The following is a 15,498-nucleotide window of genomic DNA, read 5'->3' on the forward strand; positions in this document are numbered from 1 at the left end:
ATTGCGATACTGCTAATCTCATGAATAAGAGTACATTTATTCTTTTAAATCTTTACAGGAACAGATGTAAGATCAAGCTAAATACAAATAGAGTTCTTAGTCAGAGTCATTCCAACTAAAATAGCAATTGTCATTACTTGTTGAGGTCAGTTTTTGTTTTTCTTAACAGTACATGAAATTTCCAGCAGTACTGGTTGGGAGAAGTAACATTTGGCATTTCAGTCACTTGTCCAGAGCAGGAAACAGCCCTTTGGATATCACAGGCAGACATGTGCATGCATGCTTGCATGTACACTCACATAGAAAATACTAGCTTCATGCTTTTAGTACATAATTTACTTCCCCTGTTCATGAAATAGTTCTGCCAGTCTGTATTCTCTCTACCTGGAGATTTTGCTGACATGAATGGAAATTCAATATTTTAATGTAAACAAGATGTCAGAAACACCACTCATATCTCAAAGTAGTCTTTTGCTGAACAGATGCATTTCTGGAGTCTCCAGTGCTCCATGACATACTTCTGCAAAAAAAAATGAAAAAATAAAGCAAGATCAGAAATGTGAATTTTGACTTATTTTCTCCTGAATTCTGTGCAAAGCATAAAACAAGAAATGTCTTTTACACAGGTATCCAGAATTCTCAGTTTGCTGAAAAGAAAGTGACGTTTAGACCAGTTATTTAAGAAAACTAAAAAATGGTTAGCCTAGAATTATAAAAAGATTTTATTGAAATTAAATGTCACAAATTTTGGCATTTCTGTTATTGGATGAACATCCTTGATGTTACGTCAAATTCACAAGCACACTTGTTTTCAAAACTGAAATCTTTGAGAATTCCTTGGTTCTTGAAAATCTTTGGTCCAGTTTCAATTGCAAATACAATGAATAAATGAGTAGTACCTTACCCACATTCTCATTTGAAAATATGCCTTATTTGATTGCCAAGACCTTCTACTTCAAGAAATAACATGATCTCATGAATTTGCTAACAAATTGATCGCTCTGTTTTGCAGCACATTGAAAGAATGTGGCTTGCTTTCAACAAGGGGGATTGTGAGAGCATGGCGTATATAAACCAGAAACTTTCAAATACTCTGGAGAGTTTCCTGAGAGCCTTACAGAATACGACTGATGGCAGCTGTGAATGTCAACTAATGTCGGGGAACATTCAGAGACGCTTGCAAATGTAAAGCCCTTTACATTTTGGTACTCAAAATGTTTCTTGTTAGTGATGCTATTTTGTGCTTGTATGTTATAAATTATGTGATTACAGGAGAAATACTTTTAATCAAAATCTCTTTAAGCTTTGTTCATGTAGCTGAATATTGAGCAGATACAATGCACAAATGATTTAGGTTCCAATTTAGTAAAATTCTGGATATTTCCAAAAACCTTTATGCTTTTGCTGAGCATTTGCAACACATCTTGCTGCTTCACAAGGAATGCTTTGAATCACAACTAAGAAAAAAAATATTTTCCATTACCTCAAAATGTTGATATCTTTTTTTTTTTTATTATTATTTAAAGCTGTTTTGCTATGCCCTTGTCCTCTCAGCAGCTGGATATATTTCAGAAAATATTAAACATTCAGGTCAGTTCAGACAGTCAGAAACATGGGATGGTGCTTGTAAACTGTCAGGATTGAGCTCTGAATAATTTCAAATATTTGTTTTTTACTTGCAAAAAAATAGTAGATTTTAAGTGAACAAATAAAACTACTGCGATAGATTATTTCAAATGAATTGCCAGATAAAAGTGGCCCTTATAATTGTTGCTGTGCTAGTATATCTGATTATTTGTATAATAGGCTTAAATGTGAATTACTGTAATAACATGGAAGAACATGAGCCTGGATGTTCTTCTTTTAGGCCATATACTTGCATCCAGTGTTTTAATGGCAAATAATATCTGAAGTGTCTATACTCTTTATTACTTGAAGTAGGATTAGTTAGACTTAATTCTTTACTCTGCTCTGGTGAGGCTGCACCTTGAGTACTCTGTTCAGTTTTGGTCCCCTCACTACAAGAAGGACATTGAGGCCCTGGACCGTGTCCAGAGAAGGACTATGAAGCTGGCGAAGGGCCTGGAACATAAGTCCTATGAGGAGTGGCTGAGGGAACTGGGGTTGTTTAGTCTGGGGAAGAGGAGGCTCAAGGGAGACGTTATTGGTCTCTACAACTGCCTGAAAGGAAGGTGTAGGGAGCTGGGGGTTGGACTCTTCTCACAGGTAACTAGTGATAGGACTAGAGGGAATGGCCTCAAGTTGTGCCAGGGGAGGTTTAGGTTGGAAATTAAAAGACATATCTTCTCAGAAGGAATAGTCAGGAGTCAGAATGGGTTGCCCAGGGAGGTGGTAGCATCACCATCTCTGGGGGTGTTCAAGGAAAGGTTGGACCTGGTGCTTAGGGACATGGTTTAGTTGGTGATATTGGTAGTAGGGTGATGGTTGCACCAGATGATCTTGAAGGTCTTTTCCAACCTTAATGGTTCTATGGTTTGGATCAGCAGTGCTTTATATCCCTAGGTTTTTTATCACTTTATTAAAATTTATTAAGTTTATAAAAAATAAATTTAAATTTTATTAAAAATAATCACAGTATGGAAAAGTGTGTGGAGGTCCCTACCTCATGCACAGTGTGCACAGAGTGTAACATGACCCTTTTGCCTCAGTTCATGACTGTTTCACTATTTGTGATATTTTTTAATACATACTGAAGTCAATGACTTAGTTCTGATAAAGTGTGAATCTAAGGCTTTCATTTCAGGTTGGCTGAAAATTGGGAGCTACAGTTGTCAGAAAATCCTGTGCTAGCTTTTCTCAGAAATTTTAATCTTTTGAATGGTGAGTTGTTATTTTCTTCAGTAATTTTTTGAAAGTCAGTGCTGTTTCTTTTTTTTTTCTTCTTTTTTTTTCTTTCTTTTTTTTTTTTTCAAAACAATGTCATTCTTTTTTTTTTTAAACTGTAAAGGTATGCTGCTTATGGAGGTTGACAACGTTATACAGGTGCATGTACTTGTCTTAGCACACGACAGCATAGTTTAGCCTATTCAGTAATATGCAGTGAGTCATTGAAGAGAGGACTCAAGTTAGTGGAAGAAGAAAATCTTAAAGGATTAAAGGATAAAAGGCTGCTTCACTACCTTCATATGTTCTCATAATACAGGGTTGTGGGGTAACCCCTGCTCTGTTAGGATAATGCAAACAGATGCACAAGCCCTTCAGTCTGCCATGAGAATGACCTTTAAATTTGATGTAGAAGAGAATTACATGATATGAAATTTTTATGCCCTTTGTGACCTCTCAGAATAACTCTGGAGAGGAGGCTACAGTCTGTTGGGAACTTAAGCAGATTGGTGCTGTTGGCATTGTTTTGCTTCTCTTCCAGATATGAAAGTCAAAGATTGTGTGCAGAATATTACTGAGCTGAGGCTGGACATTCTTTCTTCTGTCAACATTTCTGAAGAAACTTTCAGTACTATCTTGGAAGCCAGTATCTCTTATTCAAAGGTAAAAGATCAAAAAGAAGTGTTAAATTAACAGGTTGACCCATAGCCTACTCTGACAACTGAAATAAAAGCCAACTTGTATGCGTGGAATCTTCTATTTTCACTTGTCACATGTTGAAAATAACGATATGAAGCATTAAGAGAAAAACTTACAGTAGCATCAGTCTTGTCTAAATGTGATTCATGCACTCGTTTGTGCTGACACTGAATTTGAGCTTTGCTATCTTGGTAGTGTTGAGAAGGTGAGACTGCTGAAGAAATCATTTTGTATCTTCCCACTTCTGAGTCCTGCAATACAGAGTAGTCCGATTTGTTTTATTTTACGTGGTGTGCTCCTCATTGTTCTTATATTCTCACCTGTATTTTGCCTTACCTTCATTTTATCTGTTTACTTGTCTGTTGAATATTGTCTAAAGGCTGGATTGTGTAAGTTTTCTGAGTGAAGGACTGTGTGAGTTGCCATTGCTGCCCTTTCTGGTGATCCCTGCAATCATATAGTAGAAATCATGAAAGCTGCCAGCTGACTGCATGTTCCCTCTCCTGTTAATGCCCGTGTGACTGAAAAGAATTGGAGGTCCATTTGGTATAAACTGGTCAGGTCCATCAAGCAGCCACTGGATGGCACTAATGCTTCACTTGCAAAAATAGTTGCAAGTTTTGTTCATATAAGTGTATCTATTAAAAAAAGCAGTTCAGACAATCATAACTACTTGTAGATTATTTGTTCTTCTGCTCCTTTGGCAATGTGGCTTCCTTTATTGTTAGCTTGTTATTTTGATACCAGTAAATGGTAATGAGAGAAGTCATCTGGAAGTGATTCAGTTAAATAGGATTTTGTGCACCTTTGATCTTTTGGAATAATAATGCTAATTGACTGACTTTTCAAATGATTTTCTATTCTCTCTCTCTCTCTCTCTCTCTCTCTCTTTTTTTTTTTTTTTTTCCCAGAGTACTATGTAGAGTTTGGATATATGAACACATCTCACATATGCATATTTATACAGATTTTTTGTGTGTGTGTGTGTGTGCATAAGCACTTAAATTTTCCCTCAGTCCAACTGGAGCATTAACACCTATGTCCCTTAGTGATTATACAATATATACAAATACTTTTTCAAGCTATAATTTAAGCATGACTTTTGTGGTTTATGTGGCCACTGTCAGATAAACCTAGTGATACTCACGGGCCCTTTGCAGCCCTGGATTTCTGTGATTGTATAGTACTAATGTGCTTGCTTCTGGGATAGTTGCTCATACTTGCTGTGATTAACCTTTCTGCCTCAATATTATGCTCTGGCCATCTTCATTGCCATGGAATTGTATTTAAAACTGGCTCAAAATTTTTAATCTCAAGATTATAAGCATTCATTCACTGAACATAGGAGTTTGGCATAGCTCTGGTACTCACAAAGCTGCAAGGAAAGTTCAGGGGGACTTGATCTAGTAAGTAAAATACTGAATGAATTAAAAGTGGAGTGAAACTGTAATGTTCTTGTAGGGCATGAATCAAATTTCCTTTAAAACAAGAAGTCCAAATCAGTAACCTCATGCTGCTAGTGGAATTATATCTACACTCATATTCTGGTCTCTATACACATACAAAATGTCAATATTTAAAAGTATAGGAAGTACTTTGGAATCACAAAGACAAAATTCTAGAAAAAGAATCTGAAATTCAGTAGGTTGCAGATTAAAATGTTTATAGGAATTAAAGAATTAAGTTGCGTGCCTCAGCCAACTGTGGCTCCCAATTTGATTTTGTTGGGGATCCTCTCCCTTACCGGGTGATGATACCAGCTGCAGAGGCATTCAGTGGAGGAAATACAGGTGGGTTCCAACCTAGGGAGTACAGCGGAGCCCTGAGTACTGATATATCTGGGCTGCCAGCATTTGTCTTTGTGTGAAATATTTGTAGGAAGAAAAATATAATCCAAGGAGCCTTTATTGTAGTTTCACCCAAGGTCTGCTTGGGATTTTGTCTCTTCTTCCTGTGTTAAATAAGAAAACTTCAAAAGACTGTTGAACTGAGAAATGTGAGCTGGCTGAGAGTGAACGTTGTGTCATCCCTAAGTGTTTTGTGTGCACCCTCTGAAAGAAGGAAGTCCATATTGTTTGATTTTAAAATGATCCACACATCTACATTCTGATCTTCAGGTGTTTCTGCTGCAAAGATGTATATCTGTTGGAATGGGTATGGGCAGCATTGTTAATATACCTGTTTATGGTATCAGTGCCCATAGAATGAATTATTGACCTGTTCACAAATGAAAAAATAAATGTTTATAAGAAATATATTTCATCTGTTTATAGGCACATAGAATTTAAAGTGAGAACACACCAATCTGTTAGAGAGCTGTATAGTTCATTCTTTCAGTTCTGTTGACAACTGCAAATTGTTATGTTACTGTGACAAATTCTCATTTTATTGACTATAAAACAAGGTCACGCATTTTGGGGAGAAAAAATGTTGATATACATACACTGTGATAGGTTTTTTACAGTGCCTTTGTGGGAGCTTTAACTGGAAGATGTGATGAAGAAGTACTTAGCCTGTTGCTACAGCTACCTGAAATCAACAAAACTTCTCTGGCAGTAGAAGAAATATGTTCTTTACCAGCACTGGACATGTATACCATGTTTGTACTGATTATACAGAATTTGAATTTACGTCATATCATTTACACGGTAAGATGGGGGAAAATAAATCATTCAGTTCTTATGCTTTTCTTTTGAAGGTGGTCTAAAGCATGCAGGGACACAAACGAATAATTCAGTTAATGAATGTAATAAAGTTCTTGCTTCAGATGTTCTTTATCTGTGGAAGCAAGCACTGGCCACATGGTGCTTTTTGTCTTCGTTTAGCTCCACAAAACAAACATAACAGTTGAATGGGAGTGGTAGATCCTACTGTATTCCATTTCTTGATTCCTCAGGAAAATTATCACTGATGAATTAATTATGAAAGCATTAGAGAAAACAGAAAGTCAGAGATGCAGTTTTATTAATCTTTTGCAGAGTTTGCAGTTCATGTGATTAGTCAGTCTCTAAGTGTGAAACACTGATTTGGCATCATTGAAACTGAAACCATCATAGGAACTCACATTACATGAATTGCAAACTTATTTCCTAGGAAGAAATCATAGCACCCTGGAACACATTTTATTTGTAGTGGTAATCACACATAATTCAGGTGGCTCCTTCAGGAAGAATGTATTATGCTTTTCCAGCTCTCAGGATAAGTCTTTCTATAAGGGCAAAATCCACATATTTTATGTGACCTGAGACAGATGACTTTAGCCTGATTCATAACCTCTCCGTGGTCCTTAACTATGCTTAATGAAACCAAATGATTGTGATTGTGACAGTCTGTTGGCATCCACTCAGTCTAATCCAACTGAAAATGCCCTGCAGTTATTTACCCAGGTAGAAGAATCCTGGAAGACTGGTGGTGGTGGCAGACAGTGTATGTATACTCCTGGAAAATAATGAGAATAATACAGTGCCAAAACTATAATAAAGGGGATGAAGAAGTCTGCAGCAAATCTGTTTTGTCTATGTAATTATAGATAATCTGGAATCTAATGTAGGTTTTCAATAAGGTGCTCCTACTTGTAAGAGCAAAATTATTAGGTGGGATTTGTGGTAAATAGCAGTTATTTCATCTCTTTTGAGGTCATTATTAAGTACAAATAGCTGAAAGACAGCTATAGCAGAGTGAGGAAGAACATTTTGTTCAAAAGCCATAGATCCTGGATTATATTATGGGAGGAAGTGGAAGAAAAAGAAGAAAAAACAGTGCTCTTTCAGATGGGCTTTTTTACTGAACCCTGCTGAAGCATAATGAATTCCTAGTACAGAATAAAAAATGCTATTAGCTCATCCTAAATTTTTGTGGAAGTTTTGGTAATGTTTTAATCAAATAAAAGTTTATTATGGTATATTTATGTTTTGAATGTGTGAAAACAGGTGAAGCCTGAGAAGAAAATTAGGAACAGACATTATTATAGTAGGAAGTGTCTCAGTCAAATACAGGTGGATAAAATAAAGATAATCAGAGGAAGCAGCTGGAAGTATATAATGAGATTATATTGTTTTTATTATCATGCATAGTCAGGTAACTTGATAAATCAGTCTGCATTACCATAACATCTTAAATGGCCTATAAAAACAAGGGGGAGAGAGAAAATTCTTAATGTCAAAACATGCATGGTGGCAAAAGCAAAAGGCCAGTTGAACTTTGGTCAAGTAGAGTGTGAAAAGCACATAATTATTTTATGTAAAAAACATCATGTATGAGACATGAGAACTGGAGGAACAGATTGTTAGCAAAGTGTGTTTTCTAATGTCATTCCTAAAGCAACTAAAGTGGTTCCTAGATTTAATTTAAATTACAAGTTATTTTAAAAATATTAAACTGTTGCATTTAGTACCCTTAACCTGTTGAAGGAAAGGTTCTCATTTACATTGAATTCCAAAGGGGCAGAATGTTGCAGATGCTGTTAGCGTGAAGTTGGGTAGGACAGCTCTTCACCTTTGTATTTATATACATATTATTGGGATTTTAATTACTCATATGTCATAGGCCAGTTCTAACATAAGAGAAATTTTCTTTATGTGAATTTGAGAGTACTAGGGAGCTTTGTTAAACATGATTTGCAGGAGTGTTTTGTAATTAGTTTTAGAAACAGAATATTTTTGAGTGTTTCATTGAAGGTTAAAATTTCTTATTCTACTTGGAATTTATTGCCATGATTTTTCCTTCTTTTCCAAGAATAAGATACCATCTGAGATGGGTGATGTACTAAGCACATTGCTGGATGTGGTCTCTAGTATCAGCTCCCTTCTCAATAAAGTTCAGCATGCCATGGAAAACCTTCCAGTGTTCCTCCAACCAATTCAGAACATTGGTGTGCTTGACACATTGCAGCAGGTATGTGTATGATTTTCATTGCGCAGACTTAATTCCCGTTGTGAGGTGCTTTGTTAGGGTTGTGTGCTAAGTAAGGAGAAACACAAGTAGAAATTCTATCTTAGAAAGTTAGAGAAAAGAGAGCCTATATACCTTGATCTCTTTCAAGCACTCTGGTAATTTTGAGACCACATCAATGAGTTGTTTGTAATACCTTTTTTTTTTTTTGGTAACTTATGAGAGCATAGCCAAAGTTAATATAGTGTTAAGCTACTGATTAATAATATAGCATGTTTATCTGTGATTTGGACATAGACATACTTTTTTTTTTTTTTTTAAATGAATAAGCTATTTCTTTGTCTAGCAACTACTTCTTTAATAAGAAATACCTTTGATTTTTAAGGAATAAGGTGCAGTTCTTGGATCTGCCACAGAATTCTTGTTTTATCCGTTTTAATACTCTTGTGTCATAGCTCTGCTTGCTATTTAAAATTAAAGGTTGCCTGAAGTGAGATGATATTTCTTTTGTCCCTGCTATTAAGGATAGTTCCTGTGCACATCTGTACAACTAGCACAGTGATGTATTAGTATTGAATAAATCAGAAAAAAGATCGCTCCTTTTGAGGAGGTTCCAATTCCATAAGAAGACCCATTGACCTCTCTGGCATTACCTTATGGATTTACTACTATGTGTGGAAGACAGGGTTGAATCTGGTACTAAAATTGCACTAAACTCTAAAGATCCCTTAGTGGTAAACATTGCAAAATGGTTAGTGACTACCATACCTGATAAATAGTGCCTTAAATACTGTTTTTCCTAGTGATCTGAATGTTCTCATGAGCTACTAATCTGTATGACTAAGTCGCATATTGTAAAATGCTGTTTTGTGCATATTTGTTATATTTTTTTAGCATCTGTTCTTTGGAGTAGCTCTTTGACTGCCAGACACATGGTTTTCATCAGAGGCATGGTTTTCATCTTTTCTATTCTTCTTTAACTAGGTCTAATTATGTCAGATTTAAGATTTTACTTCCAACAAAGGAAGTCTCCTTTACAGAGTGAAATCTCATAGAACTTCCCAAAAGGTCACTGAAAAAAAGTTTGCAAAGGAATGAATCTAACAGCAGAGGGCCATCTGGTCTCAGTTTTAATCTTTGCTCTATGGCAACCCCTGTTATTCTGTAATAGAGCACAGATTTAACCTCAGAATTTTTGTTCCTTTTTACATTTTTTTTTGATTGCTTTCTGACACAATCTTTAATTCCTTAGCTTTTTATTTTTTATTTTTTTAGAAATTGCTGTTTGTTTTTTGTCAACTAATTGTTTGTGGAGGATTAAAACACTCAGTGCCTATTTCTTTTGTTAATAAATTAACTATGTGATGTTTTCAAGGACCTTTCTGTCTCTAACTCTTGTGGACTAGTAAAAGTTGGTTATTTTTAAGTATCTTTTCTGTTTCAGGTTCAATTGCGTTTTTCTGCTTTCCAATAAATACCTTTAATTCCTGATTATTTTATTTACTTCTTGTCTTTTCTATAGTGGCCTGATTTGTGCTACTAAATTAGTGTGTTGCTAAAATGCAGACACTACTTATAAACCTTTTTCCTTAAATATTTTCCTCAATTTCCAAGGAAGTTCCTTCTTCTGGATTTTTATTTTCATGATGACCAAAAGAAAAGTGGTTCAGTGGCCTAGAAAGATTACCGAATAAAGTATGTAAAGCTTTTTAAAGTAAAAATATATGGACCTTAAACACACAGTAAGACAGCTTCTCTCCTTCCTTAACTGCTAATTGAAAAAAATAATGTTTTAGTATGATTTAAGAAAACAAACAAACAAACAAAAACCCCAAACAAACCAAAAAAACAACAGTTATGCACATAGTTTTTTTTTTTTTTGTCTCAAGAACAAAATGAAAAGTAAGAAATATTATTTGAATATCTGTAAAATGTGAAGTTGAACTGGTGTGTTACATGTTGTAATAAAAGATGATGTAAAAACTCAATATTTGCCACCCAGTAGTAATTGGAATACAGAGCCGCTTTCTGCTGTTATCTATATTGAGTGAATGGATAATTCCCTTGAGGAAAAAACACTGCTGATTTCAATCATGATTTTAGCTTGTTTGCTTGCTGTTAGAAATTATTTGCTTATTTTCCAATGTGAAGTTTTGGCCTGTGTGTTACTCATGAATAGATAAGCCCAGGGCTGGAGGGGACTTGCTGAATTACTGAATGCTGTCACTTAATGAAAGGCAACCTCATTCTGTAATCCCCATGCTAAATTTAACAAGTTCTGTGTTAAAACTATCATTACTAGGAAGCCTCCCGGAGTTATAAATGTATAAAATTCTGAATTAAATTTATCTCTGGCTAGTACGTTTGTTCTTGTATCAAAAATGTCTTTTAGCAACTATAACTTCTCTGACTTGTCCACGTGTTTGTAGAAGGCTAGTTATAGTCCTTCCCTGTTTTCCTAGGTTAAATGGATTTCTTTTTGTGTTTGTTTTTGCTTTTTATTTATTTATTTTTCTTATAACAGTCTTGCTGTTGTCTCAGACATCCACATCATCACATGCTGTGTTAAGGTCAATCTTGAATGCTGGTGATAAGAAATCTGTACAGTCTTTGAGAGCAAGTATGGCTGGTGACTCTTGTAGTTCTGATCATTCATGTCTATGGCTGCTAAAATGGCTTTCTTGATCTTGCATTCACCTTTTCCATAAGCTTCATACATTTATGTCTCTTATTTCATCAAGGATAAGTAACAAACCCAGGTAAACTTCATTTTATAATAGCAAATAATGATTTCAGCTGATAAATAATAATTTGCACTGGGTATCATATTTGGCTTCTCCTGAGTGCCTTCTGATTTTACATTGTAGCAAATTTCAGTAACTCACTTCTCCTTTCAGGGCTAAAAACTCTTTACAATGGACTTAAGGTCAGTCTCAAGAAAACCACTAGTAACTTCTCTGTGATTCAATATTTTCTTTCTTTTTAACAGGATCCCTGCAGTATCAAGACCATTCTTTACCTACTATATAGTTATTGAATGAATGCTAATCAATGTTTTCTATGATAAGAAGGTTAACTAGTTTCTAGAGTTTACTTAGATTAGAGATAGATCAACTCTTTTTCAGGAAATTCACCTGCCTTCCCAAATAAATGTATTGTGTTGGTCTGGAACAATACTTTGATAATGCAGTAAATTCTACTCTTCACATACTATTTGCCTGCAACTCTTCTCCCCGTTAAAATGTATTGTGATACCTTGCCATATTAAACATCACCATTATTTCCTGAGGCATTGCGTCACTCATCATTGAGTATAGATGTGCTTCAAATGTTGACATTTAAATTTGATAAAATTTCAGTAGAATAGAGACTTTGTTTTGCCTCTGCAGAATTAGGAATATCTATTTCTCTGCATTGTTTCCTTTATCCTTTTGGTTTCATTGAAATTTGAATTATTTTAAATCTGCCTCTGCTTTTTCAGGAAAATGTCATTTTTTTCTTTCATCTCTTCATGTAATAATCATGACTTTGTTTAAATTTGCTTTGCAATATGTAGTTTGGCTTGACTTTTGGGTTTACTTTATTGAATAGTTGCCATTTCTACCCCAGACAATTTTTTTTTTTTTGCTAGTAATATTCTTTCCACTGTCCAATTAGGTCAGAAGTCCCCATGCTATGCGTTTTTTGCACCCATTTGACAATCCAGTTCCAGATAGCCTTTTAATCTGCCAACCTTCATTTTCCATGAGTCTGTTGGCAAATGGCTTATTTTGTTTGTGAGAGGCTACTTGTCTGGATTTAAAAGCCTTGATTTTACCTACTTTATTTAGTTTAAACTAGAAAAAGTGGATCAAAGATAATTTTTTATGAACATGCATCCTATATAGTTCTCCTACTTTATCAAAGCAAACTTTTAGGAAACGTATCTTATGGAGTCAGTGGATATTTAGTTGAAAGACAGTAAGTAGATTTAGTCTGTTGGTGGCAGTTCATTGCGTAAATATTCATTATCTGAATTTCAAGTTATTTTGATTGGAACCAGAATTAATTAGTAAGTTTGTGCTCTTTGACTGAAATAAGCCACATTTACCCTTCTGGTACAAATAGTCACAAATAAGGATTCAAAACCACTCTTATTCAGCATTATGCATCAAGTTTATTCCTCTAGTGAAGCCCATGCCATCACATAAATTCAAGAGCTAGATGATGACGTTATGAAATCCAGATACCACTTGTTTACTATGCTGTATGCTGAAAGTGTATGTCAGTTAGGTTCTGGTGGCAACCAACACTGAGTTTTGAATAATACTTGCTAGTAATAAAAAGTTTCTAATAGCATAACAAAATGTGATTTATTGCTTATGTAAAGTGCTGTACGGTTTTGAAAAATGACTCAAATAACAACAACAAAAACAAAAAAACAAAGCCAGATTAACAACAAACCCACAACTTTTTTCAGCGAATCAAATGTTCATTTATTTCAGTGTTAAATATGTTTTGTTGATATATTAAAATCTTTCTCCTATTTGCTAGTTGTGCAGTCTTAAAATGATATCTGATAGTCCAGTTATGTTTTTCTTGACATGCATCTGCAACAGTAATGAATATCAGGTGGGCCAATATATCCTTCAGCTATACTTTTGCAGCAGGTTGTCTTGCAGTTGTATCCTCTTACAGCCATGCACCTGTGAAGCCTTCCATGAACTACCAGTTACAACTGAGCACGTAATTTGAAAAATGAAGTTGCACATTCTAGGAATATGATTAATGATGGTTCTTAAGCCATAAAAGTAGTCAGATTGCTGTCCTCACTAGATGTATGCTAGTCATGAGCAAATGGCAGTTGTAAATGCTGGTATGACTCAAGATATGCAAAAACTAGAAGTACATTCAACAAGTTAAAAGATGTACTTGAAAACTGGGTTTTCATGGCATGTGCACTTTTTTTTTTTCATTTTAACAACTGTTTTCACTGCAAGCATTCATATGTAAATGATTACAGTTGTTTCTGCCTTGTGAGACAGGACTCATCTACCAGAAGAGCAGAAACTGTGAAACAGGGAATAGCTAGTACAGTTGTCCTGATATTTCCATTCCTTTTGTGCTTACCCAGTACACAGTATTTTTAAAAGTTAATGTAATAGGCTATACTACTGTCTTTCATTCAGTACCCTGGTAACTGCAATACCTCCCCTGCCACCCCCAGGCAACAAAGATGATCAGGAGAACAGAAAAGAGCACAGCAGGCCCTCATTCTTGTAGGCAGTTTCAACAATTTAATTCTGTTGATCTCCTTGGATGCCATATTGAGAAAACACCAGGGCTACTCCCTGAAGCTACTAAAAACAACTTTGGTTCATCTGTATTTCTGTTTGTTCTAGTTCTTGCAAGGTGGGCAGTTCAGAAGTTCAGCTGCTGGATCCCTGGAGTCTGTAATCAAGGCAATCTGTAGAGAAGAATCTTCATTTTTCAGCAACGCAAACCTCTTCATTGACATGCCCAGAATCACGGGACTCTTGGAGGACAATATGGCAAAATATGGCATTCCTGAAGACTCAAGTGAGAAAATCTATTGATAACAAGTTGCTTATATACTTTCACAGTTTGCAAAAGTTTCTCCCTATTAAAAGGAAATGTTTATATACCATCTGACATCTCAACTGATACTGTAAACCTGAACACAAGGAATGATCAATACAAATTTTATGGCTGAGAGAAAATAGTGATGAGACACAAATAGTTCTGGTTGTTTCCTATCCTTTCAAATAATGAATAAAAATATTCCTGTCTTAGAGACATATTTATTAGATTTTATATATATTTTTTAAAAACACTTCGTATTAAAAATACATCTTTGAGATATGAGATTGAAAATCTATTGCTGCATGCCTTCCTTCTGTGAACACAATGCTGTGGTGGTACTGTGCAGTAAAATAAGCGAACCCTCTGGATAACGAGTTTTTTAATAGTTGAAATGTCCATTATTTACCAAGTGCCCAGAAAGTCTCTTCTCTCATATAATTTCACCTCTGCTCTCTTTCTTCAACATACTTTTGACTCAGCCTGGTTAATGCTAATATTTCAAATAACTTCAGTGCTTCAGTGTCCCCGTGCTATTTCTGCAGTCTTGGCTGTACCAGCAGGCACTTTGAGTAAGGAGCCAGAGCTCTGCCTTAGCCTTGTTCACTTGCATGTGGGGAAAATCACAGCAAACTCAGATTAGCAAGTCTTCTGTGTCTTTTAGTATATTGCTGTTTTTGACTGGCCAGTTTGGAGCCTCTTAATTCTTTCCTGTCATTTAGCAATGGTTGTGCTTAGTAATGAATGTTTCCTTGAAGAAAGTAAAAGTCTGGGCAAAGAACAGGTCATTCTAAATGATATATTTCTGACAATTATTTCTTTAATCTTTGGTGGGATTCTAAATGTTATTGGCTTAGTTTTCCATTAAAAACAATAATATTTGTCTTCCTTAAGGAATTGTTAATGACATTAAATGACATATTTATAAATCCACTCATAATGTTTTTTTTCTTTTTCTTTTTCTTTTTTTTAAAGTAATGCACATGAGCTGGGCATAAAAATATAAATGTTTCCCACAGGCAACTCATTTCCTGTACTTGAGTGCTATGCAAGTGCAGTGGGATATCTTGGGGGCTCTTCATTGGTATATGTTCTGAAGGATATACTGCCACCCTAATACACTAATAACCCAATCTGGTGTAGGAAGATATTTTTTAGTTAAGGAATGATGTTTATATTTTTCAAATCAGGAAGTTAGTTGTCAAAGTCTAATGCCATTTTTCTTTTTCTTTTTTTTTTTTTTTTAAATTTAATCTAATTTAATTGTAGTTTTAATGAAAATATGCAAATGAAGTCCGTATTTATGAAGGGTTATCTTTCTTTCATAAGTAGGTATAGAAAGGTATAGAACAACTGAGATTCTAGGGTGAGTCTGGTTCCTTAAGGTGACTCTTTTCCTCAGCATTCATTTTGTGTGCAGAGGTTTTTTGTCCTTCCACTCTATAATGCACTAATGCAGCACTTAGGACAAATGGAGTTCACAGA

At 35.1% G+C, this 15,498-nt stretch overlaps 1 protein-coding gene across 1 annotated transcript in view; it reads left to right on the forward strand.

Moving 5' to 3' along the window:
- Positions 1-15,498, forward strand: part of ABCA13 (ATP binding cassette subfamily A member 13) — a 197,800-nt gene that overhangs the window by 44,526 nt on the left and 137,776 nt on the right. Inside the window, exons 19-24 of the mRNA XM_050708769.1 lie at positions 1,013-1,185; positions 2,765-2,841; positions 3,386-3,507; positions 5,997-6,191; positions 8,278-8,436; positions 13,815-13,992. Coding sequence (XP_050564726.1) covers positions 1,013-1,185; positions 2,765-2,841; positions 3,386-3,507; positions 5,997-6,191; positions 8,278-8,436; positions 13,815-13,992 — 904 coding nt within the window. The remainder of the gene's footprint in view (positions 1-1,012; positions 1,186-2,764; positions 2,842-3,385; positions 3,508-5,996; positions 6,192-8,277; positions 8,437-13,814; positions 13,993-15,498) is intronic.

Source organism: Cygnus atratus, chromosome 2 (genome assembly GCF_013377495.2).
Source record: "Cygnus atratus isolate AKBS03 ecotype Queensland, Australia chromosome 2, CAtr_DNAZoo_HiC_assembly, whole genome shotgun sequence".
NCBI lineage: Eukaryota > Metazoa > Chordata > Aves > Anseriformes > Anatidae > Cygnus > Cygnus atratus.